General features: G+C 38.4%; 1 protein-coding gene across 2 annotated transcripts in view; it reads left to right on the forward strand.

Annotated features, from left to right (window-relative positions):
* SULF2 (sulfatase 2) overlaps window positions 1-24,938 on the forward strand; it is a 329,460-nt gene that overhangs the window by 180,193 nt on the left and 124,329 nt on the right. The window contains exon 1 of one of the 2 annotated variants that reach the window (XM_070744662.1): window positions 18,168-18,679. The exons of the other annotated variant lie outside the window; for it this stretch is intronic. Within the exon in view, the coding sequence (XP_070600763.1) occupies window positions 18,664-18,679 (16 nt within the window). The 5' untranslated portion in view covers window positions 18,168-18,663. Of the gene's footprint in view, window positions 1-18,167; window positions 18,680-24,938 lie in introns of those variants that run through there. 2 annotated transcript variants of the gene reach the window in all.

A 24,938-nucleotide genomic window follows, 5' to 3' on the forward strand; every position in this document is an offset into this window, starting at 1 on the left:
ATAGTAGTAAACCTGTTCTTTCTTTAACACCTTCCTTTACTCTCAATTTGAAGATGAGGATAACATTTCCCTTTCATCAGTCCCTTTGTACTTTATCTATTCTTCATGATTTCTTCCACAAAGGATAAAGGTTAGAGCACATTATCATCAAGTCCTTTCATTACCTTCAGATGAAATTCACCCTTAAGGTCTAAATTTATTTTTAAAAGTAAGTATTTCCTGTGACCACGTTTTTTTTAAATTTTAAGTCTGTCCCTCATCCTATTCTTCATAGTTTCCTGGTTTTTGGACAGAACTAAATCAGCCTTTTGGGAAATCATGAAGCAAAGGTATAAAATAGGTGTACCAAAGCATGCCCATAAATGCTTATGCTTATTCTGGACCAGTTGCAGTTTCCTCATTCTTTACAATGTATAAAGATTTTGCCACTTTCATTTGATATCTGCAGGTTTTTTTCTTTTTCCAGTCAGGAAAGAATCAATATTAATAGAAATCTTTAGGATACAAGCAACGAGTTACAGTCATACAGTCTTCGGAGAGGGGCGGCATACAAATCTAAGTAATAAATAAATAAATAAATAAATAAATAAATAAGTGGGAGGAAATGGGTCAAAGGAACGCTGAGAAAAAACTAGTAGTTTTTTTCTGCACTAATAGTAGTGCAGACTTAGTAAATAGTTTGACAGTGTTGAGGGGATTATTTGTTTAGCATGTCGCAGTTTGTAAGAAAATTAAAGTCTGTTAGGACCTTAACCACGCGGAGGTCGATGGATAAAAGCCTTAGTCATTTGTTCAAAACAAGATATTTATTTTAAAAAACAGAAATAAATAAAAGATTGTCTCGAGGGACAACATAACATACACGTCTTACATTATGGAGATTCAGGAGAAGAAGAGATATGGAGGAGTGAAGAAGGAGGAAGTTGAGTGAGATTGGCAGGATATTGCATCATAATAGGAGGATCTAATAAGGCACACATTAGTTAACTGTTTCATTACTGAATGTCTCTGGGGGCTGTCAATATACAGCGTGACATAGCAGAGTGATGGCATTCAGAAAAAAAACTATTCTTGTGTCTAGACTAAAAGGTCTGCAATCAGATCAGCCAAGTTCAGAGAGTACCGGGAACTCCAAGGTTCAACCCTGGGCTACCTAACATTCTCTTCTATTGGATTCCCTAAGAATTCAAGCTTATACAAACAATGAAGGGCAATCATTTCTCTAATTTTTATTCAGTGGCTTAATCATTCTCATTAAGGTAGCACAAACTTATACACTGCTCAGAAAAAAATAAAGGGAATGCTTAAATAACACAATATAACTCCAAGTAAATGAAAATTCTGTGAAATCAAACTGTCCACATAGAAAAGCAACACTGATTGACAATCCATTTCACATGCTGTTGTGCACATTCAACTTTGTACAGAACAAAGTATTCAATGAGAATATTTCATTCATTCAGATCTAGGATGGGTTATTTGAGTGTTCCCTTTATTTTTTTCGAGCAGTATATACAGTGTTCCCTCGATTTTCACGGGGAATGCATTCTGAGACCGCCCGCGAAAGTTGAATTTCCGCAAAGTAGAGATGCGGAAGTAAATACACTATTTTTCACTATGATCAGTATCACAAACCATCCCTTAACACTTTAAAACCCTAAATTACAATTTCCTATTCCCTTAGCAACCATTTAGATTATTACTCACCATGTTTCTTTATTAAAGTTTATTTTAAAAAATATTTATTAAAGGTGGCCGAAAGTTTGGTGATGATATATGACGTCATCGGGCAGGAAAAACCATGGTATAGGGGGGGAAACCGCAAAGTACAGTATTTTTTAATTAATATTTTTTTAAAACCGTGGTATAGACTTTTCGCGAAGTTCGAACCGGCGAAAATCGAGGGAACACTGTATATGATCCATACTTCAGATTTCTTTTTGGTTTTGGTCATGAATCTCCCACAGGCTTCTAATCAAATTCAGTCAATATATTTGAACTGCAATATATTTAGCCAGTGTTTCCTTATCCCGATGACTCAGAACATAGTCCAAGAAACCAAATCTCTGTTGCTGCCATCATTTCTGAGAGGTTTTTTTTTCTTTCAGTCCATTGCCAATAGAACACCACAGAAAGCCAAACCTCATATATGAACTGAACAAACAAATTCTCACAGCAAACCCACACTCAGTAAAAGACCTCGGAATACTAATTTCAAATTACCTAAGTGCTAAAGCCCACTGCAACAATATTGCCAAAAAGGCTTCCAGAGTTGTAAACCTGATTCTACGTAGCTTCTGCTCTGGCAATCTCACACTACTGACCAGAGCCTACCAAACCTATGCCAGGCCCATCCTCGAATATAGCTCATCTGTCTGGAACCCTCACCACATCTCAGACATCAACACTCTCGAAAACGTCCAAAGATACTTCACCAGAAGAGCCCTCCACTCCTCCACCCAAAACAGAATACCCTACGAAAACAGACTAACTATCCTGGATCTTGAAAGCTTAGAACTGCGGCGCCTAAAACAAGATTTAAGTATTGCCCACAAAATCATTCGCTGTAATGTCCTTCCGGTCAACGACTACTTCAGCTTCAACCGCAACAACACAAGAGCATGCAACAGCTTCAAACTCAATGTTAATCGCTCCAAACTTGACTGTAAAAAATATGACTTTAACAATCGAGTCGTCGAAGCGTGGAACTCATTACCTGACTCAATAGTGTCAACCCCCAACCCCCAACATTTCTCCCTCAGACTCTCCTCGATTGACCTCTCCAGGTTCCTAAGAGGCCAGTAAGGGGCGTACATAAGTGCACTGATGTGCCTTTCGTCCCCTGTCCAATTGTCTTTCCTTTCCATTTTATCATATATATTCTTCCCTTCCCACCTACTTCTCTTCCTCTTCACTTCCTATCTTTTATATATCACTTAATGTCTATTCCCTTTCATATGTATTGTATATTGGACAAAGAATAAATAAAAAATAAAATAAAAAAAGGGCTACCTGTACATGTGTTTGGGCAAAAAAGGATCATCATCAGTGAAGTTGGTGTACTGAAACATCCTTAATCTGTACTCTTGACAGATGGCATACTTCCTGGCCATTGGATTCAGCTAACACTCATTTGTTTTGCTTCCTCACTGTAGGCACAACTGTCTTATTTATTTATTTATTCATTCATTCATTCATTCATTCATTCATTCATTCATTCATTCATTTATTTATCCAATACATAAATACATAGGAAGAAAATAGACATGTGATAATATAAAAGAGGGTGAAAGTGGACTTAGAGGAGAGGATATATGAAAGGAAGAGAATATATAAGATAGGTGAAAAAAAAGGAAGGACAATTGGACAGGGGACGAAAGGCACACCAGTGCACTTATGTACGCCCCTTACTGGCTTCTTAGGTACCTGGAGAGGGCTATCGTGGAGAGTCTAAGGGAGAAGTGTTGGGGGTTAAGGATTGACACAATTGAATCCGGTAGTGAGTTCCACGCTTCGATAACTCGATTGTTGAAATCATATTTTTTACAGTCAGGTTTGGCGCGGTTCGTATTAAGTTTGAATCTGTTGCATGCTCTTGTGTTATTGCGGTTGAAGCTGAAGTAGTCATTGACTGGTAAGACATTGCAGCATATGATCTTGTGGGCAATGCTGCCTTGCAGAGTGTAGCTGCAATTTCTCTGCTCAAAGACTCTCCTCTCTCTATTTAATACAATCACTTTTTCTTCCTCAGGGACTGTTTCTTCTGAAAGGACCTCAGATGTTTCTGAATCCCAGCGCTGAATATATTCTACATTTTTCGTTTCTAGTTGCCACTGTTATGCACTGTACTTGTTTCTTTGTTTGATTCTGTTCCTTGTGGAAAGCTAATTTCTCTCTTGGTTGCAGGGCTTCTTTTATTTGCTCTGATAAATCATTCTCCCCCTTTTTTTTAAAAGAAGCTGAAGCATGGCCACTTACTGCTTTAATCCTTTGACTTTTTCTTCAAGGGCTACTACAAGCTTACACATGCTGCATATATTTGCCAAATGGTTTATATGCTGGAGCATGCCATAAACATTACAAAGGAGAACTGTCAGGTCTCTTCTTTAAGGCACCATCCATGGTGGAATCTTTTATTTATTGTACTTCCCTTCCTTAAGGGCTGTCAGATTATCTGATAATGTTATCAGATTAATTACGGGACTGCCTCTTGCCACATACCTGCCAACAACCGATTAGGGCCCGCAAGGTTGGTCTTCTTCAGTTCCAATCGGCCAGACAATGCCGATTGGCGGGTCTGCATGTGGGGGCCTTCTCCATGGCAGCGCTGGCTCTCTGGAACTGCCCCCACCCTCCTGGAAAAGCCATGAAAATTTGGCTTTGCTGGCAGACCTGGGGTCCTTGAGCAATACCACAGAAGAGCCGGGGTGGCACAGCAGGTAGAGTGCTGTACTGCAGGTCACTGAAGCGGACGGCAGATCTGTAGGTCAGTGGTTCAAATCTCATCACCAGCTCAAGATTAACTCAGCCTTCCATCCTTCCGAGATGGGTAAAATGAGGACCCGGATTGTGGGGGCAATATGTTGGCTCTGTTAAAATGTGCTATTGCTAACATGTTTTAAGCCACCCTGAGTCTAAGGAGAACGGCAGCATAAAAATCGAATGAATGAATGAATGAATGAATGAATGAATAAATAAATAAATAAATAAATAAATAAATAAATACCAGCTAGCTCTGACCAAAAAAAAGAAATGAATGTTTTTATTAGGGGTTTCAACTGTTTTTATATTGTTTTTATTTGTTGTACGCTGTCCAGACTCCGGAAGGAACTGAGCAGCTTATGAATTTAATAAATTAAATTAAATTATCTTAAATTAAATAATAAATAATAATATAATAAATAAAATAAAATAAAATAATTAAATTAAATTAGCCCATAATAGCCTAGAGGGGAAATTAGGAAGGCTCTTCCATATAGAATCCTGGTCTTTCTTTTGTAAGCAATGGACACCAAACTTGCTTGTTTTGACAAAGTTTAGGTTTCATAAGAGTAGCCGGTAGTCTTGAAGACTAACATATTTCTGTTGTATAAAACTGTATATCAGTCTTCCTCAACCCATAGTTCTCTAAACTAGAAATTATGGGAATTATAGACCAATATATCTAGACTACACCAGACTTTGGGGTGGGGGGGAGTTGATTAACTGGAGAAAACTGAAACGTAGATTAATATGTGGACTGTAAAAACACATCTCTGGGAAATGTATGAAAAATGGAGTAAATGTAAATATTGTGGAGACCCCGTGCTAGAAAATAAGAGGTTGTCAGGAAATAATGCATCTTAGGTGCTCCTTGTGTGACACGCTTTAATTTTCTCAGCGGAATTGTAGCAAACAAAAGAAAAAATAATTTAATCTGAGCAAAAGCTTACCACATTTGTTTTCTGAAACACAATTGAACTGTCAGAGGGCCATGCTGGAAGATATGCACTTACAAGGACAATACAAGGAGTGCTTTTTCCAAGCATTGGCTAAGCCAAATCAAGGTGCAGCTTATTTTTAAATTACACCTTTTTTTTTTCAGTCTAAACTTGTACAAGATCTAATGCGCTGGTCTAACACACACACACACCAATCCCCAATACGTGTTTCTTCAGAAAGTTGGTATCGGAAAGAAACTGGAAATAATGCTTGTATGGCAACTATAGGCTAACAACAAAACGTAATATGAAATGACCATCATATGAGATAATTGCTGCATTTTAAAGCATTTGACTATGTACAATTCACAAAACAACTTCCACTGGCAGTTTTCCTGATTCTTTCCAAAATGTCTATTTGGCTGTTAGAACACAGTTTTGAATTTTTTTCCCCAGGTTATCTTTGGAAACTACAACAAAACAAAGTACTGTTTTACAGGATATTAATAAGATGAATGATTATGTAATCAAATAATTTTTTTTAAAAAAATCACAAAAAATATATATATTATACACATACAGAGACACATTCACATAGGCATTTATTTATGTACATATATATATGTATCACATGTTTTTGCTGAAATTTTAAAATTAAGGGAGACTAGGATGGCACCATTTCGGCCTTGTTCTGGCCTCATCAGCTAGCCACACCCTTACTGGGATTTGATCCGGCAGCTTCTGCCTTGTAAGGCAGAGAATTAACCTCTGGGCCACCAGACCTGATCCCTTCAGCTCTGAAATGTGATACATACAGAATATAGTTGTCAGCTATGAATAAATTAACTGCCTTGAAATGGCCCTGTGTTGGGCCTAGAGGCAAAAAGAAGCTGTGATGTTCCTCCAATATACCAGGGTGATCCAACATTAAAAAAAAAAACAATATATAGCCCCTCCCTGGTACAGAGCTGAAGGGATCAGGTCTGGTGGTTCAGAGGTTAATTCTCTGCCTAGAAGCTGCTGGATGAAATCCCAGTAAAGGTGTGGCTAGCTGATGAGGTCAGAACAAGGCCGAAATGGTGCCATCCTAGTCTCCCTTAATTTTAAAATTTCAGCAAAAAACATGTGATACATACAGAATATAGTTGTCGGCTATGAATAAATTAACTGCCTTGAAATGGCCCTGGGTTGGGCCTAGAGGCAAAAAGGAGCTGTGACAGTCATTCAATATATCAGGGTGATCTGACATTAAAAACAAACAAACAAACATACATGCATACATGCATACATACATACTATGCATACAGATATAATGTATATATCTGACATGTATGTAAGTTTATATATATTCAATATCATATACTGTATACTGTACTAAAACAAACTAATCTCCATGCTTCTTATCTGATTCTCTGGGTCCTACAGAAAATGTTGTCTTGTGCCATCTAGTGACTAAGCAAAACATTGCAAATCCCTCCATTGAGGACCTGCACACTGCACAAGTCAAAAAGAGGGCTGTGAAAATATTTACAGATATCTCACATCCTAGACACAAACTGTTTGAACTCCTAACCTCAAAATGACGCTATAGAGCATTGCACATCAGAACAACTAGACACAAGAACAGTTTTTTACCGAACTCCATCATTTTGCTAAACAAATAATTCCCTCAACACTGTCAAACTATTTACTAAGTCTTTACTACTATTAATCTTCTTATCGTTCCTATTACCCATCTCTTCCCACAAATGACAGTATGACTGTAACTGTCTTCTGCCTCATGTATCCCAGCGGCTGGTTAGGTCCCACAGAGTCAGCCTTCACCAGGTCCCATCAGTCAGACAATGTCGTCTGGCAGGACCTAGGGGAAGAGCCTTCTTTATGGTGGCCCTGGCCCTCTGGAATGAACTCCCTCTGGAGATACATACCACCCCCTCCCTCCTGGTCTTTCATTAAGCTCTGAAGACCCACCTCTGCTGGCGGTCATGGGGGCCGTGAATGAGAAGATTGTCTCTGGCCGATATTATGAATGATTGAATTCAAAGAATGTGTATGTCTGTACATGGAGTTTTTAACACTTTTAGGAATTTGTATCATTCTTTCAAAGTAAATTAGATTTCTTTTATATATTGTTGCATTTATAATATTGTACACCACCCTAAGTCGCTCTGAGAAGGGCGGCATAAAAATCTAAATAAATAAATAAACTTTTTTGCTTGTATCCTTAAAATTTATATTGACTGGTTTCTAATATTATTTGATTGCTTATTTGTACCCGGACTATCATTAAGTGTTGTACCTTATGATTCTTGATGAAAGTATCTTTTCTTTCATGTACACTGAGAGCATATGCACCAATACAAATTCCTTGTGTGTCCAATCACACTTGGCCAATATTCTATTCTGTTCTGTTCTGTTCTATTCAAATGAATTATTTTACTGCTTTTAGTAGTCATTAAAATCTTAATCTAAGGCTACAGCAGCAATCTTCCTTCTGTGTTCCTTTCATCTTCTCTTAGTTTTAATATATACCTGTTCTGTTTTGTATTCTATCCTGTCTAAAATACCTCTATACCAAATAAATACATTGTAAACCCAGGGAGATGTCAAGCTATGTCCTCAATAGTTTCTAGGAGATGTCCTCAATAGTTTCTAGCTGATCAGGTTAAAAAATGTATGCCGGTACTGTTGAATGCTTCCCAGAAAACATATTTCCACCAATTTCACTCATCTGACAGAAGTTAGTAGAATGGGAATCCCCAAACTTGACAACTTTAAGACTTTTGGACTTCAACTCCCAGAATTCTCCAGCCAGCATAGCTTAAGTCTTAAAGTTGCCATGTTTGAAGACAAATATTAATAATTAATTAGTCTAATATTAAGCTTGAATCTGTTGTGTGCTCTTGTGTTGTTGTGGTTGAAGCTGAAGTAGTCTTTAACAGGCAAGACATTGCAGCATATGATCTTGTGGGCAATACTTAGATCATGTTTAAGGTGTCGTAGTTCTAAGCTTTCAAGACCCAGGATTGTAAGTCTAGTTTCGTAGGGTATTCTGTTTCGAGTGGAGGAATGAAGGGCTCTTCTTGTGAAGCATCTTTGAACATTTTCAAGGGTGTTAATGTCTGAGACGTCCTATGGGTTCCAAACAGATAGAACTTGTTCAGCAAAAATCTTAAAGAGAAACTTGTATCTGCATGAAATTTAATATTACTTGCTAAATACTGCCAATACAGTCTTTGGGAAGAAGAGACAGTCCTATTATTGCTGGATACTATTGGGAAGAAATGCAAACACTGCCTGCTTTTTCTGAAATTTATTTTTGGAATTATTTTTTTTTAAAAAACCCATTTTTAGCTTTTTTTAAAAAATATATCTGTTAAAAGATCTGGTGAAGAAAAAATGAATTTATAAAGGATTTTATGTTTATTTTTCTCTATCAGATAAACAGGTTTATCAGCTGCTTTCACATATTACTATAAAAGAGCCAGATGATCTGTTGGGTAATATCCATATCATTTTATCTATATTTTTGACATGTTGATGATAAAATGTAGAACAAAGCTTGGAATCTCTGCTTTAGAAGCTTTAAAATTAGTTGCACAGAAACAATACAATTAGTATTAGGACTTTTTCAATACAGCAGAAATTCCCATTCTCCAAACTTTTCTAATAATCTTCAAATAGATGGTGTCCATCTTCTCTTTCAGCTCCTCAAAACACCATAAGTGACACTAGCACTCTCTCCAATGGACTGAGGGAACCCCAAAACTAGCATTCAACCTGTATTAGGGAGCACTATGATACCTTGAAACCTTAACCTATATGACAAGGGATTGGGATTTAGGATGATTTAGGAATTGCTTATAGTGGGCTGTGGCCTTCCAAATGCATCAGCATTTCTGCTGCAAAACTGCACGTTTATGACTAACATGGGCAACAGAAATTAATTTCCTAATGTTCGTGTTCATTTTCACTCAAGGCTACTTGTGAAATGCTATTTGAAAAGTTAGAATTAAAAGTTGTGATCCTTTGCAAACAACATGATCCTCTCATTCAAAAAGCAAATATATAACCAGCATATTTATATGAAAAATGAAAAGGTTAATTTATGTGTATAGATTCCACTTAGAAAGAACTACTGTATAGAGAGACAATGTAATAGATCATGGAGTGTTACGATGAGATAACCTTTATGCATGCTCAGACTGCTGTCCAAGAACCAACTGATTAATGGACGGATAGATGATTTAAAGTCCTTCCTGCCCTCCCATCCCACAAACTGCATATTCTCTTTCTCTCTCTCTCTCATGATGGCAAATTATTTCGCCAAAAATATCCCATTTTAATTCAGTGGTACAATGGTACCTCTACCTATGAACGCCTCTACTTATGAACTTTTCTAGATAAGAAACAGATGTTCAAGATTTTTTTGCCTCTTCTCAAGAATTATTTTCTACTTACAAACCCTAGTCTCAGAAACTGTAACCAGAAAAGGCAGAGAGAAGCTTCCGTGGGGCCTCTTTAGGAATCTCTTGGGAGGAAACAGGGCCGGAAAAGGTGGGGAGAAGCCTCTGTGGGGCCTCTCTAGGAATCTCCTGGGAGAAAACAGGGCCTCCACCCTCCCTGTGGTTTCCCCAATCTCACGCATTATTTGCTTTTACATAGATTCCTATGGGAAAAATTGCTTCTTCTTACAAACTTTTCTACTTAAAAACCTGGTCAGGAATGAATTAAGTTTGTAAGTAGAGGTAACACTGTATTTCCAATTAAAGATACATTGTGTCCACTTTTAATATTCTTTGTTGTTGGAATTATAATTTCTCTGTTTAAGGTACAGTATGTGTAAAAGGTATCTTCTGATAAATATAAAAGTAATGGAATCAGTATTACCTTAGAAATTCCTTCTTTGAATACATTCTTCCTTGCCCATTTTTGCATTTTCTATATGGATTTTCATTTGTTCCAACTGAGCCATAGGAATTGTTTTTATATTTAATTATATTTCATAATTAAGTTTGTGTACTTTCATTTCACTGCAGTAATGATGTATTTATATGTTGATATTGGCAGGAGGAGCTGACTGGACACTGTAGGAGCACAGATTTAATACCCAGTTTTGCTTTAATCCAAACTCATCATCTTCAGTATTTAATTACTGCAAGTCCATCATGTGTGCTTAAAGAAAATATACACATTACACTAAATTATTGTCAAACATATAAAATGAGGCTTCTCCTGTTGATGCATAGAATCATAGGTCTGGAAAGGACCCCAGAGATCTTCTAGTCCAACCCCCTGCTCAAAACAGGAGTCTTATACCATCCTAGTCAAATGGTTGTCCAGTCTATTTTTGAAAACGTCAATGATGGATCGCACACAACTCCAAGAGGCAAGCTATTCTATTGATTAACTGCTTTTACTGCCAGAAAATTTGTCTCTCTTTGACAAGCTTCCATTACTTCCTGTTCTGCTCTCTAGTGCCCTAGAGCAGTGTTTCCCAACCAGTGTGCAGTGGCACACTAGTGTGCCGCGAGACATGGTCAGGTGTGCCGCGAAGAAGGAAGCTCAGCTTCTGGTCTCACAACTTTTTGCTGAGAGTGCGAAGAGCAAAAAGTTGTGAGACCGGAAGCTGAGCTTCCTTCTTTGTGCCTTCCAAGTTTTCCGGCAGCTGCAGCGCCCCGCCCAGCTGGAGCTTCCCTGGTGGTGGCAGCAAGTGAGCTTTGGGGCCTGGTGGGAGGGCGGCGGCAGCAGCGGCACCGAGCAGTAGCCGTGGGGCGGCAGCAGGGTGGTTGGCTGTGAGCCAGAACTCCAGGACAGAGGCACCGACAGCGGCGGCTGGACATGTTGCTGTACACCGTACATGCTGGCATTGCGTGGCTGGCACTTGCCTGCTGGCTGGGCCGGGATGGAGGCTCCAGCCCCACGCCCATGCCCAGCGCAACGCCAGCATGTACGGCGTCTAGCAACACGTCCGGAGCTCAATGTTCCCCAGGATTTTGTAAATGTGAATAATGTGCCATGGCTCAAAAAAGGTTGGGAAACACTGCCCTAGAGAATAAGTCAATCCCATCTTCTTTGTGACAGTCCCTCAAGCAGTGGAAGGTAGCTATCATGTCTTCCTGATTCTTCTCTTTAATAAGCTACACATGTTTAGGCTTAACTGTTTGTCATACAATTTAGCATCCAGACCATCATTATTGTTCTCCTCTGCACCCCACACTGGCGTTGAGCACATTGCTGGCTCATACTTAAAGGGATAGTGCACGAGGACAGCTAGATCCCTCTTACAGTTACTATTGTTGAACCTATTCTATATCTATACATTTGGGGGGTTTTCTAAGTGTAGGACCTTACATTTCTGACCACTGAATTGCTGGACTGGGCCCAGTGCTTGAATCTGTCGAGTGTTTTATGCAACTCTGTAAAGAAATGTTGAAACTGGTATATTCTACAGATAAGCACAAATGAATAGGATTGCACCAATGGTCTTAGCAGATAGTTAAATGCTAAATCTGAACACAATTCACAAAGTGTTGGTTTTAACCTTTAAAGACCTACATGGCTTAGGGCTGGATTACCTTTGGGACTGTCTCTTGCCTCACATAGGCACACAGAGTTGTCTTTCTCCAGGTCCCATGTGCCAAACAATGCTGGCTGGCGGGCCCTAGGGGTAGGGCCTTCTCTGTGGTTGCCCCCACCCTCTGGAATCAACTCCCCCTGGAGATCTGCATGGTTCCTACTCTCCCAGCCTTTCAGGAGAGCTTGAAAACACATTTGCGCTGACAGGCCTTGGGCTGTTGAACTGGTCATCTTATTCCAGTCCTTGCCATTGATTGAATGATTGGTATGATAGATTGATGTATGAGTTGGGATGGTTGAGTAAATTGTTTTAAAGTTTTTTATTAGATTGGGTTGTTTTAGATTAATTCTGATTTCTGCGTTAAATTTATGTGGTAAGCTGCCCTGAGTCTCAAGAGAAGGTCGGCCTAGAAATTGAATAAATAAATAAATTCTATGCATTAACAGGAGAAGCCTCATTTTATACTTTTGACAATAATTTAGTGTAATGTGTATATTTTCCTTAAGCACACATGATAGACTTGCAGTAATTAAATACTGAAGATGATGAGTTTGGATTAAAGCAAAACTGGGTATTAAATCTGTGCTCCTACAATGTCCAGTCAGCTCCTCCTGCCAATATCAACATATAAATACATATAAATGTAAATACTGCAGTGAAATGAAAGTACACGAACTCTTTTCATTTATTAGGTTGTGCACATGGCATGTTCATTTAATTATGGGCCATGTTTTATTTTATTTTTCAATGGTTAAAATATTGAATATAAATATAACAGATTAATGAATATCACTTCATAGTTTTTTATTTTATATTGTGCTATATATTATGCAGTATATTAATTTGAAATGTCTTTAAATACTAGTAGCTCAAGTTGGTAGTTATGTTGTTGGTTTGAGCTCTAAGCTTGATGATTTGGTTGAAAACATTTTATTTGAGGAGACATCTTCAGTGCGCTTTGAATTATGCTTGTCGTGGGGAGCACTGGCCTTTAAATAACTTGCTGAGTCTTGGTCTGATTTCAGGTTATGTGATTGGCTGGGTGCAGTTGCTGACTCATCATCCTTGGTTTTAAGTCAGACCAGGATTCAGGAAAGTATTTTAAGGCTAGTGCTCCCCCAGACAAGCACAATCCAAAGCGCACTGAAAAGGTCTCCTCAAGTGGGAATGAAATGTTTGCAACCAAATCACCAAGTTCGGAGCTCAAACCAACAATGCTATATTAATCTGCATTGTGATTTTGATCATTTTCTAGTGTTCATTCTATATCTTTAGTCTCTCTGAGCTCCTTCACCTCCTGCAGTGTAAAATGAGAACTTTAACAGTAGCGCAGCATATAGGTCTAATCTTGACTTATTAAGTGATATTTAATGGGAGTATTCTGTCTTGTCTTTTACCAGGGCTACTTCCCAAAGTACAGATTGAATAGTGGGGAGGGTTTAATTTAGAATATAATGATAATACATTTGTAATATTTTATCACAGCGTTCATAACTCAATGTGTATACATGCCTACTCAGATCCAACCTGGAATTGGATCTGAATGCTCATCAATGAAATAAACCAAGGTGGGGCTCAAAAGGAAAATAGATTATGTGCTTAAAGAGAAATAGGCTATAGGTGGTCCTCGATTTACAATCATTTGAAGTTACAGCAGCACTGAAAAAGGGTGACTTACAACCAGTCTTCATACTTGCAGCCATTGCAGCATCTCCACCGTCACATGATCCAAATTTGAGCATGTATTTATGATGATGTAGAATCCCAGGATCATTTAATCACTATTTGTAATCTTCCCAATTGGGAATGGAGAAATCAGATTTGCTTAATCTGGATGGTTCACTTAACAACTGCATTGATTTGTTTAGCAACTATGGCAAAAAAACATAAAATTTGAGTGTGACTCACTTAACAACATCCTGCTTAGCAATGGAAATTATGATCCCCGTTGTAGTCATAGGTCAAAGACATCTTGTATAGGCAAAATTAGTAGAAACAGTACAAAAAAGTTACAAAAAATTTTACGTACACTAGGGTGATCATGCATCCAATTTACAGAAGTCATTTCTTTCATAGGGTGCATATTCCGTTTGAAGGATTGCCCAATTAAATCTGGTTTAAAGAGAAAAATAACTTGAATTCTAAAAAAGGAGGAGAGGTCCTGACAAATATTATAAGCTATGATCATATGGGCTGGAGGAAAATAGGAATTATAGTTTAATACCTGAGTAATAGCTAAAATTGGAATGTAAATTGTCAACAATTTCAAGCAATCACTAAGGAGTGCATACTTTCCATATTAATTTTTATACTCAGAAGCAACATGACATATTAACTTATGTTTTCCTTCAATATATTTCATAAGACATTTGTTTTCTCTAAACCCATTCCCAATTCACTAGAGAAGCAAACTAACCTCATTGCTTTTTTGACACAATGCCAACCAGCCTATTTACTTTGCAAGCTTGTTACCAACCAGGGGATATGTTATTCTTTATATGCACTTTTATAATTTTCACTAATCTTGACTGGAATTTTAATGCATGTGCTCATACAATGTAAACATTGTATAAAGTGGAAGTTCCCTTGTGACAAATTTTTGATGACATTATTGGTTGGTTGGTTGGTTGGTTGATTACGTTCCATCAGGTTGTTGTTGACAATTAGCAGCTTCATATATTTGCCTCATGGAGATCATATATCTTGTTGTACATAGTTCTCATCTTCTTTTTGTTCTATCTTATTCGACCATTAGAACCTTCCCCAGAAGGCTGGGTCCTTGTATAATGTGGTCATTTGAGCTTGGTCATTTGTGTCTCAAGTGAGAACTTTGGGTTGAAGTATATTTGGGAGGAGTAAACAATTAAAAAATAGAATCCTACTGAAAAGCATGATAACTTTTCAATACATCTTTTCCTCCTCTTAGAAATATATTTTGAAGGTACTTGTGTAATACAGATAGTCTTTGTTCAGCAACTGTTCAGAGTGACAACAGTGATGAAAACCAACTTTCATTGCATTTATGATCTTCACAGATCTGTAAAGCAAAGGAAAACTGATGCAAGATCATAAGCACAGTCTCTGTTTCACTTAGTGACCACTTAAAACAACAGAGTGGGAAAACATCTGGAGGTCTTCTAGTCCAATCTTCTACTTGAACAGGAGACCTGTGCTATTCTGGACAGATAAATGTTCCATCTCTTCTTTAAAAGCCTCCTGTGATATAGCACCCACAACATCTGGACCTTCACTTAATCAAGTTGCCAGTCCCAATTGTGGTCAATAAACAAGGACTATCTCTAGATATAGTACAACATAGATTTTCTATCTTCATATTATCAGTTTTCCGTGATTTAAAACCTATTTGTTGGAGTATTCTTTTAAACATTAAAAAAAAGTATTTCACTAACCCTTTGTGGGCCATTTTCAAAAAAAAGCTTCTTGTACAAGTAATTTGATTATAAAATCCTATATCATCAAGAATGTATCCAATTTAAAACTTTATTGCTCCATTTTGTCCTGCTCCAATAGCATATGGAACACTCACTTCAATTCACTGACTTCATTTCTTCTTTTTATATATTCACAACTGAAAGGAGAACTTTATGAGGTATTAATTTAAAAGGTTTCCATTTGTCTAAGAACTGTTCAATAAAGGTTGCGGGTGGGAGGGAAAAAATGGGATAATAAGAATATAATTGCTTTATTCAAAGGTATTGATGAAATAAATGTTATACATGTAACAGTTCCTGAAATAATACCTTACCTTTAAAATAATTTTTAGGAAAATTATATCAGTATTATCTAACCGTAACACCTAACTAACATCTATTGTCCAACATGAACATTCCAATTAAATTCAAGTAGTTCTTAGCTTAGGACAGCTAAGAATTGCCATTGCTAAGTGAAATGGTGGTAAAGCTCAATTTTAAACAACCACATTGCTTAGTGTTGGCAATCGGAGCTAGTCCCAGTTGATGTAGCAATAGCAATAGCATTTAGACTTATATACTGCTTCACAGTGCTTTACAGCCCTCTCTAAGCGGTTTACAGAGAATAAGCATATTCTGGGTCTTCATGGAAGGATGAAAGGCTAAGTCAACCTTGAATCTACTGAGATTCGATCTGCCAAACTGTTGGCAGCCGTTGATCAGCAGAAGTAGCTTGCAGTACAGTACTGCCCCACCGAGGCTCCTAGAGTGCAGTACTGCACTCTAACCACTGCACCACCTAGGCTCTTTAAATTTAAACATGCCTGGGACAGGGGTGCCCCTAGGGCAAGGGTAGGGAAAGTTGGCTCTTCTGTGACTTGTGGACTTCAATTCCCAGAATTCCTGAGCCAATCATGCTAGCTCATGAAGAGAATAGCCATAGAAGAGCCAACTTTGCCTATCCCTGCCTTAGGGGGATGCTGGGAAGGACTGGCACAGGTTATGCAGGCCTTACAGGAGGGCCAGCTCAGACTGTGTGCAAATCATGAGAGACTGGGGAGCGCACAAGTCATGAATGAGTCACTTATCAAAGTAACTTGTGACCTTCCGTGCCAGCTTCCCCAATGACTTTGCTTATGGAAATGGTTACCACATGACCACAGCTTCCTACAATACTGTAAAAGTGAGCTGGGCACTTGAACACCCAGATTGTAGTCAACATTTTTTCAGTACTACCAGAATAGCACTAATACAACATAATAACAGTGATAACATAATAACACAAAGTGACTGTGGTAAAAAAAATAAATATAGTATTGATAGTAATAGGCACCTTGGGTGCAACCCCAAAACAACTGGAGCACCACCTGAACATCATATGTTTTGCCAAAATCACCATCAGTCAATAGCAAAAGTCAGCTTTATTCCGAACAGCTTACATCCTGCAAGGATATATTTAACATTATCAAACATCACCGCCTACTCCAGGTTCTTGGCAAGGAGTTGACAGGTGGATAAAAATGCCAAATCCAGTCTGAACATCTGGTTGACTGTTAGCCAGATGTTCAGAGTGTATAATAATAATGCAGCCATTTTTACAATCTGCTATGGAAAAATTTGATTCGACCATGCACCTTTCTTAGTGTAATAAAGTATTGGCTGATCCTGCCCCTGACATATTTGCTGGCAATTTGAAAAAGATACCATATGCCATTTAGATTTTCAGCTTCATGTCCAGTGTTATATCTTCTGGATCCAACCTGATACTTTGCTATATATTTATTTTACAAAGATCCAGAAGTTCCTGTCAAAATCAGGGACAATCTTGAATTTGTGTGTTGTTATTACATATTATTTCCGGTTTCCTTTTTTAAAAAAAAAACTGATTTCCCTCCCTTAAACATAGGTTTTCTTCTGTAACCACTGTACCCATCAATCTGAAAACACAATGTATATTTATTCAAAGTTGTCTTCACTGAAAGAGTAGTAGATCCTTGGAACAAACTTCCAGCAGACGTGGTTGGTAAATCCACAGTAACCGAATTTAAACATGCCTGGGATAAACATATATCCATTGTAAGATAAAATACAGGAAATAGTATAAGGGCAGACTAGATGGACCATGAGGTCTTTTTCTGCCTGTCAGTCTTCTATGTTTCTATGAAGGGTGTTTTCTTCAAAGCCTTGAAGACCAATCAGTGTAGAAATATTTTTTTTCCCCAGGAGGGGGGAAAAAAGTAGGTACCTCATTTCTTGCCTTGAGTTCAGATGCTTTTTCAAATATATTCTCATGAGGAGATTTACTCCTTAGTTAACCATAATGCGTCCATTAGCTTCCTCGGCTTGTAAAACACACTACATCATAAAGTGAGCACAGCGCCTCAGTTTACACAATCCATATGGCTCAGCGAGGCTGGTTAGTTTTGGGGTGTTTCACAAACACAAAGATGCCCTAGAAAGAAAGGGAAAAAAACTTGACTTTTCTGGCAGTGGGAGAAATGGATGTGTTGTGTGGAGGGCGAGGCAAAGAAGGGTAGAAAGAAATGTCTCTAATGGGCTAAAGTTTGAGGGCCGGGAGTTGTTTTTGCTTTTGCACGCGGGGTGAAGTTTACCCGCCCAGCCACGCCTGAGGTAAAGGGGGGAAAGGAGCCTGATAGGGACAGATTTCCTCGGCCTTTTGACAAACGCCTCCGGCAATGGAACAGGTTCCCACCCCCTCTGAGCCGCCTGGGGATTGCGTCAAGATTGGAGAGGAGGATCTTCTCAGAAATAAATTAACTTTTTTTTTTAAAAAAAAAAAAGGAGAAGAAGCCGTCCCACAGTCTCCCCGCTCCTCCCTCCCGCTCTGTTTTGAAATGGGATCTGGCCGCTGCCTTTGATCGGGGACACAATCGCCTCCTCCCGGGCTTGGATCCGCACCGGCGGGACCAATAGAGGAAGAAGCTCTTCGCTCCTCGGCCGGCGTTTGTGCGTTTTAGCCGCGCCGCGTGAGGCAACCGGCAGAGCCCCAGGAGGGTTTGTGAGGGGAGGGGGGGCAGACTAAAGCCGAAAGGGAAGAAGGGGCTGAAAGGACTCGAGCAAGCCAAGGGAGCCGGAGGAAAAGCAAGGCGAAAGTAGCAGAAGGAGAGGAGAGAGATGCCATCCCGGGGCGTCCTCCCGGGCTCGGCGGCGGCTGCAGCCACGGCGGCGGCGCGAAAGGCGAACCGCTGCTGAAGGACCGGGCGGAGGGGCCATGGAGCTCTTCCCAGGTGAGCGGGAGAACGGGGGGACTCGGACGCCAGAACCCGCCGAACTCCGTCCTGGCGCCTCGCGTGGGGGGCTCTGCGAGGGAGCTCTGGCCTGGCCCCCTAATCCCGCGCGTGAGGCGACCCACCAGGCGGGGAGGGCAAAGGTTTCCATTCGGGCGAGGGAGACGGCTCGCCGGAGAATTTCGACGTCCCAACTTCGCGGGTGTTTTTTTTTGGGGGGGGGGGGATATGCGGCCAAACACCGAAGGTGGGTGGGCGAAGCCGGCGGGGGAGTCGCGCGCCAAACGATAACCCGGTGCCTCGGCGCTGCCCTCTCCGCAGGCTCGCCATGTGCGCCCCCCTCCCTAAACAACCCGCTGCCTCGTTTTCTGTTTTTCTACTTCTGGCAGCACTTTTGTCCGATGGACGCCGTGTACGTATGCTTTTTAAAAAAAACTTGAGGACTGGCTGCTTGATACATTGAATACATTTCGATATACAGTAGTTACTGAAAGTGTTAGAATGATGTTTCCTGTCTTCAACATTAAAGGGATAGTTACTGCAGCAAAACCTGGCAAACTGCTCTTGAATATACACTGCTCAAAAAAAATAAAGGGAACACTTAAACAACAGAATATAACCCCAAGTAAATCAAATTTTTGTGAAATCAAACTGTCCACTTAGGAAGCAACACTGATTGACAATTAATTTCACATGCTGTTGTGCAAGTGGAATAGTTGTGCAAATGAAATATTCAATATGTCATTCATTCAGATCTAGGATGTGTTATTTGAGTGTTCCCTTTAATTTTTTGAGCAGTATAATATGGATGGAATTGGCGTCATCAGTGCTAGTTCATTCATAGATAGAAAAGAATTATTTATTGGCCAAGTGTGATTGGACACACAAGGACTTTGTCTTTTGTCACATCTGAATTTGTCAGATGTAGGTTTTCCAACAGCTACTCAAGAAGTATTTCCCCCCCCCATACATACACAAGTGTTGAGTCTCCATGTAAGAATAGAATGGAATAGAATAGAATTCTTGATTGGCCAAGTGTGATTGTACACACAAGGAATTTGTCTTGGTGCATAGGCTCTCAGTGTACATAAAAGAAAATATAGATTTGTCAGGAATCATATGGTGCTTCTCTAGCCTCAAAACAAGTGGTTTCAGCTATCTCCTTTTTGCAAATAACATGTCTTTGGCGTAGGGAAGGAATGGTCCCAGAAAATGAAACAATGGTGTTCACTATCTCTAAAGACTGTTAATTTACTGGCATCATAGATACAGTCTGTTCTCTTCTACCTACCTCCCCCACCCCCAAAATCTCCAATTTTACAACTTGAGCTTTGCTGAGTAACCCCCATTTGCTAAGAAGTGAAAGAAACCAAATAAGACACCTTGTATATATAAGAATATTGCGTAGCCTTTTGTTAGACCAGCTTGAACGCAAGAGTAGAAGATTGTGTTTTTTATGCTGAACAAAAAATACTTAGGATGTCCCCCTAAGATGCAATAAGAATTATCCAAATGTCTTTTTAAAATGTTTGATATTTATGTTTGAAATAGCATCCTGTTTTAAGGGACTATATAGTCCTGCCAACCAATACAGTGATCCTAGAGGCACAACTATTGGGCGACCTGGATTTTTGTTTCTTGAAAGCTTTAAACCTGTCAATTGTTTGGGTGCTTATTCTTAGTAGGAAAATTAGTTAGTGTAACATCTGAAAGCTCTATTGAAACAAATTCTTATTTATTACTTCTGAAGTCTTTGAACTAAGAATCAGAATAAGGGTGAAGCTGTCTAGAAGGACTAGCTTTTCCTGCTCAATAACAATGCAGTTTACCTGTAGAGTCAATTGTTGTCATTCCTTACAGATACTTTGGAAGCATCTCCCATTTGTTTGAGTGAAAAGTTTGTTATTTATGTATCAAATTTCTATGGTCACCCATCACACCAAAAGCAGTTACTTCAAGAAACAGATATATAAGATTTCAGTTTTCCTTATCTGTTCCTTTAATTTAATTGAAAATTTTATTGTTTGAGTAAATGCTAAATGATGTATGTAGGAGAACATTTATAAGAGAAGTGTATGTTTTTGTGTATAAGAGAAATTGTAGGAAATGTGACTGTAGTTGCCATTGTTTGTAGGCTTCAGTGGGAGAAATCATTTGAAACCACTTGTTACATATTTTTTTGGTTTAAAAAAGTGCCTGGAAGGGTTTCTTACTTTTTGAAGAAAAGTTAGACATGCGAACAAAAGGTATAATTTTCCAAATAGCTCAACTATGTAAATTAGTTCTATTAGAGGAACTTCTAGCTGTCATAGTCATGATTTCTGCTTTAATTCTCTTTCATACTTTAATATTAGACTTTTCTAGAAGGGCAGAAAAACCTTTCTGTAGTCTCTCATCATCATCTCTCTCTCTCTCTCTCTTTCTCTCTGTATGAAAATGTAGATATTTATAATGCATGTTATGTTCCAACAACATTATTGTATGACATTTTACATTAGTGAGATAGAAAGGAAGCAGTCTTGGTAGGAAATTTTGATCTTAATGACAATCTAGTACCCCCTAAAATTACAATTGGTTTTATGGGAGTTTTGGTATACTCTGAAAATCTCAAAAGCAAAACAATCTATATCAGAGCAAAAACTATGAAGATGAAGGGGATGGAAAAAAGAAATGCTTGTGCACAAATATATATATATATACATCTTAAATAAGGATAGATGATATAATTATCACCGTGCCTGTTTTATTGGGTAATTCCTAAGGAGTAAAATCATGATGATTTTTTTAATGATAGGAAATATAAGATGCATTATGCAATTTCATCCACTTAAAAACTCATTGGCATAATTTATCAATTATATTGTATCACTGGCAGGTGCAAGCTACTGCTAGTACCATGTATTTCCAAATTTACTATTGCTGTCATGGCAGTCTTGCTTGCCATTTTATTTCTTGTATATTCAGCTAGTGATTTAATTACACTTCTCTTCCATTCCAATTATAAGTACATTTACTTGAAATCAGCCCTCTAGAATTACACAACATTTGCTTTCAGTTAAATTCATAGAATTTCAGATCCTGGTGGTTGCTGTTTTTTAGCTTTGTATATTAATATAATTTTTGCAATTGAGTTTTAAAATAAAAGGGGTATTCAAGAGAAGAGAGAACTTAAGTTTTATGTTCTTTTCTAATGAAAATAATCCACTAAATATCCACATGGTATTTGATAGATAAGATATTATTTAGCATTTGAATTTGTATCTATATTAATGAATGAGCATTCCATAATGTTCTATTATATTCCTTTTTTACTTTGTGGCTCTGAAAAAAATCTATTTTAATAGATCCTTCAGCCTATTCTTTATTTTGCTATTATTCACTTTTTAATTTGTAGCCCAAATAATGGTTTATTTTACTCATACATTCAACTTACCTGCCTAGGTTTTATTCCTGCTATCCAGTTCACTTTGCCAAATGATCAGTATCAGTCCTAAATTACAAGAATATGTCACATCTTTTACTCTCCCAAGAGGTGAGCATAAACCTAAAATAAAGGCTCTTGGGAAATGAATACATGTTGCAGCAGTTTAGAAACTGATCCAAATTTGTATGTACAGTGTTCCCTCGATTTTCGCAGGTTCGAACTTCGCGAATAGCCTATACCACGGTTTTAAAAAAAATATTAATTAAAAAATACTTCGTGGTTTTTTTCCTATACCACGGTTTTTCCCACCCAATGACATCATATGTCATCGCCAAACTAATAATTTTTGCAAATAAATAACAAAAACAAATTATTGTTAATAAATAATTATGTTTATAAATATCAGGATCACTAAGTGTCTTATTCAATGGTGAGTACCAGTAATAATGGTGAGTAAATGGTTGTTAAGGGAATGGGAAATGGTAATTTAGGGGTTTAAAGTGTTAAGGGAAGGTTTGTGATACTGTCCATAGCCAAAAATGGTGTATTTACTTCCGCATCTCTACTTCGCGGAAATTCAACTTTCGCGGGCGGTCTCGGAACACATCCCCCGCGGAAATCGAGGGAACACTGTACTCACAAAATCAGTTGGTTTAGGGGGTAGGTTGACTTATGTCAGTCTGGAAGAAATCTGGATCTTTCTCTTTGTAGTACTGAACCTTTATCTTGCTTATAAATTGATTATTTCCCAATTTACTGGAGCTCTTGCCTCACTAAAGATTCCGGTTACTGGGCTCAAGATAATAATTACTTTCATTTTTCCCTTTCCAATTTCTAATGTCTGTCTGTCAATGCTGTTAGGTTGTATTTCCCCATCTCAAGTCATTCCAGCATTGTGCAACCATTATTAGAGATAATAGGAAAAAAGCATGGTTACAAAAAATGCTATAATTTCACAATTATAGTTTACCAGAAACTTTAAAATGCAAGAAGAATGTGTTATCTCCAGCTATGAAGCTGCTCCCCGAAATGATATATTGTCCTGATATATTTTACAAATGATCAGAAAAAATATACACAATATGGGGGGCTGAGAATTTGTGATCATAAAAATTATGGACTTACAAGAGGCTATTGAAATCCTAACTCCCAATCCTCTGCTATTTTTAAGAACCCTAAACATGTACCATTTATGGTTTCTTATCTTTTGCTTGAAAATGTTCAGTAAAGGTAAACCCATCATCATCTTTGGAGAATGGTTCCTCTATCAAACTGCTCTTACTGTTAACAAGATTCTTTTATTGTGTAACTTAAATCCATTATTCTATGTATGCTCTACTATCCTCTATGCAACATCCTTGCAGGTAGTTGATACCTGCATCATCACTCTGCAGTCTGCATTGGCTGCCAATCAGTTTCCGGTCACAATTCAAAGTGTTGGTTATGACCTTTAAAGCCCTTCATGGCATCGGACCAGAATACCTCCGAGACCGCCTTCTGCCGCACGAATCCCAGCGACCGATTAGGTCCCACAGAGTGGGCCTCCTCCGGGTCCTGTCAACTAAACGATGTCGGTTGGCGGGCCCCAGGGGGAGAGCCTTCTCTGTGGCCGCACCGACTCTCTGGAACCAACTTCCCCCGGAGATCAGAACTGCCCCTACTCTTCCTGCCTTCCGTAAACTTCTCAAAACCCACCTTTGCCGTCAGGCATGGGGAAACTAAACATCTCCCCCTGGGCCCGCTGAATTTATACATGGTATGCTTGTGTGTGTGTATGTTAGTATAGGGTTTTTTAAAAAAACTTTTAATATTTTAATTAATTGGATTATGTATTGGATTGTTTTTTCACTTGTTGTGAGCCGCCCCGAGTCTTTGGAGAGGGGCGGCATACAAATCCAAATAATAAATAATAAATAAAATAAAAAAGAGCTAGCTATGATTTCCCTTGTGTTTCCTCCTTTTCAAAGTTGTGTGCTTCCAATTATTTGCCTTGAATGTAGTGCCACTTAGCTTCATATTCCATAATCATCCCTCTTGCCATTCTCTAAACTATTATCTTTGTCTGAAACATTTTTTAAAGTATGGTGCTCAAAACTAATCTCAAGATAGGGTCTAACCAATATGCAGTTCAATTGAACAGTTATTTTCCTTGATTTGGGAATGATATTTCTATTCCTGCCTCAAATTGCATCTGCTGCTGATTCAGTTTGCAATTAATTACTATTAATTAATCATGAGTAGTATTCTCCAGGCAGATGTTCCCCATTATGTATTGGTTCATTGGCTTCTATTTTACAGAGAAAGTTATTTCTAGCCATCTCTCTAGTCTCTTAAGAGTGTTTTTATTTTTGCTTTATAAGCTAATAGTTGTATCACTCAGTTTTATCTCCTCTGCAAATTTAATAAACATTTCTTCCCTTCATCTAAGTTATTTATAAACTTATTGAGAACTACAGAGGCCAGGAGGGAAGTTTGTGGCACCTCATTCAATTTCTGCATTGGATGTGTTGAAGCAATGTTTAACCACCCCGAGTCTTCGGAGAAGAGCGGCATACAAATCTAAATAATAATAATAATAATGATGATGATGATGATGATGATGTTGAGGCTCAGTAATTTTGGAATACAATTTATTTATTTATTTATTTATTTATTTATTTATTTATTTATTCATTCGATTTTTATGCCGCCCTTCTCCTTAGACTCAGGGCGGCTTACAACATGTTAGTAATAGCACTTTTTTAACAGAGCTAGGCTATTGCCCCCACAATCCGGGTCCTCATTTTACCCACCTCGGAAGGATGGAAGGCTGAGTCAACCTTAACAAAAAGGTAA

This window comes from Erythrolamprus reginae, chromosome 3, assembly GCF_031021105.1.
Source record: "Erythrolamprus reginae isolate rEryReg1 chromosome 3, rEryReg1.hap1, whole genome shotgun sequence".
NCBI classification, from domain to species: Eukaryota; Metazoa; Chordata; class Lepidosauria; order Squamata; family Dipsadidae; genus Erythrolamprus; species Erythrolamprus reginae.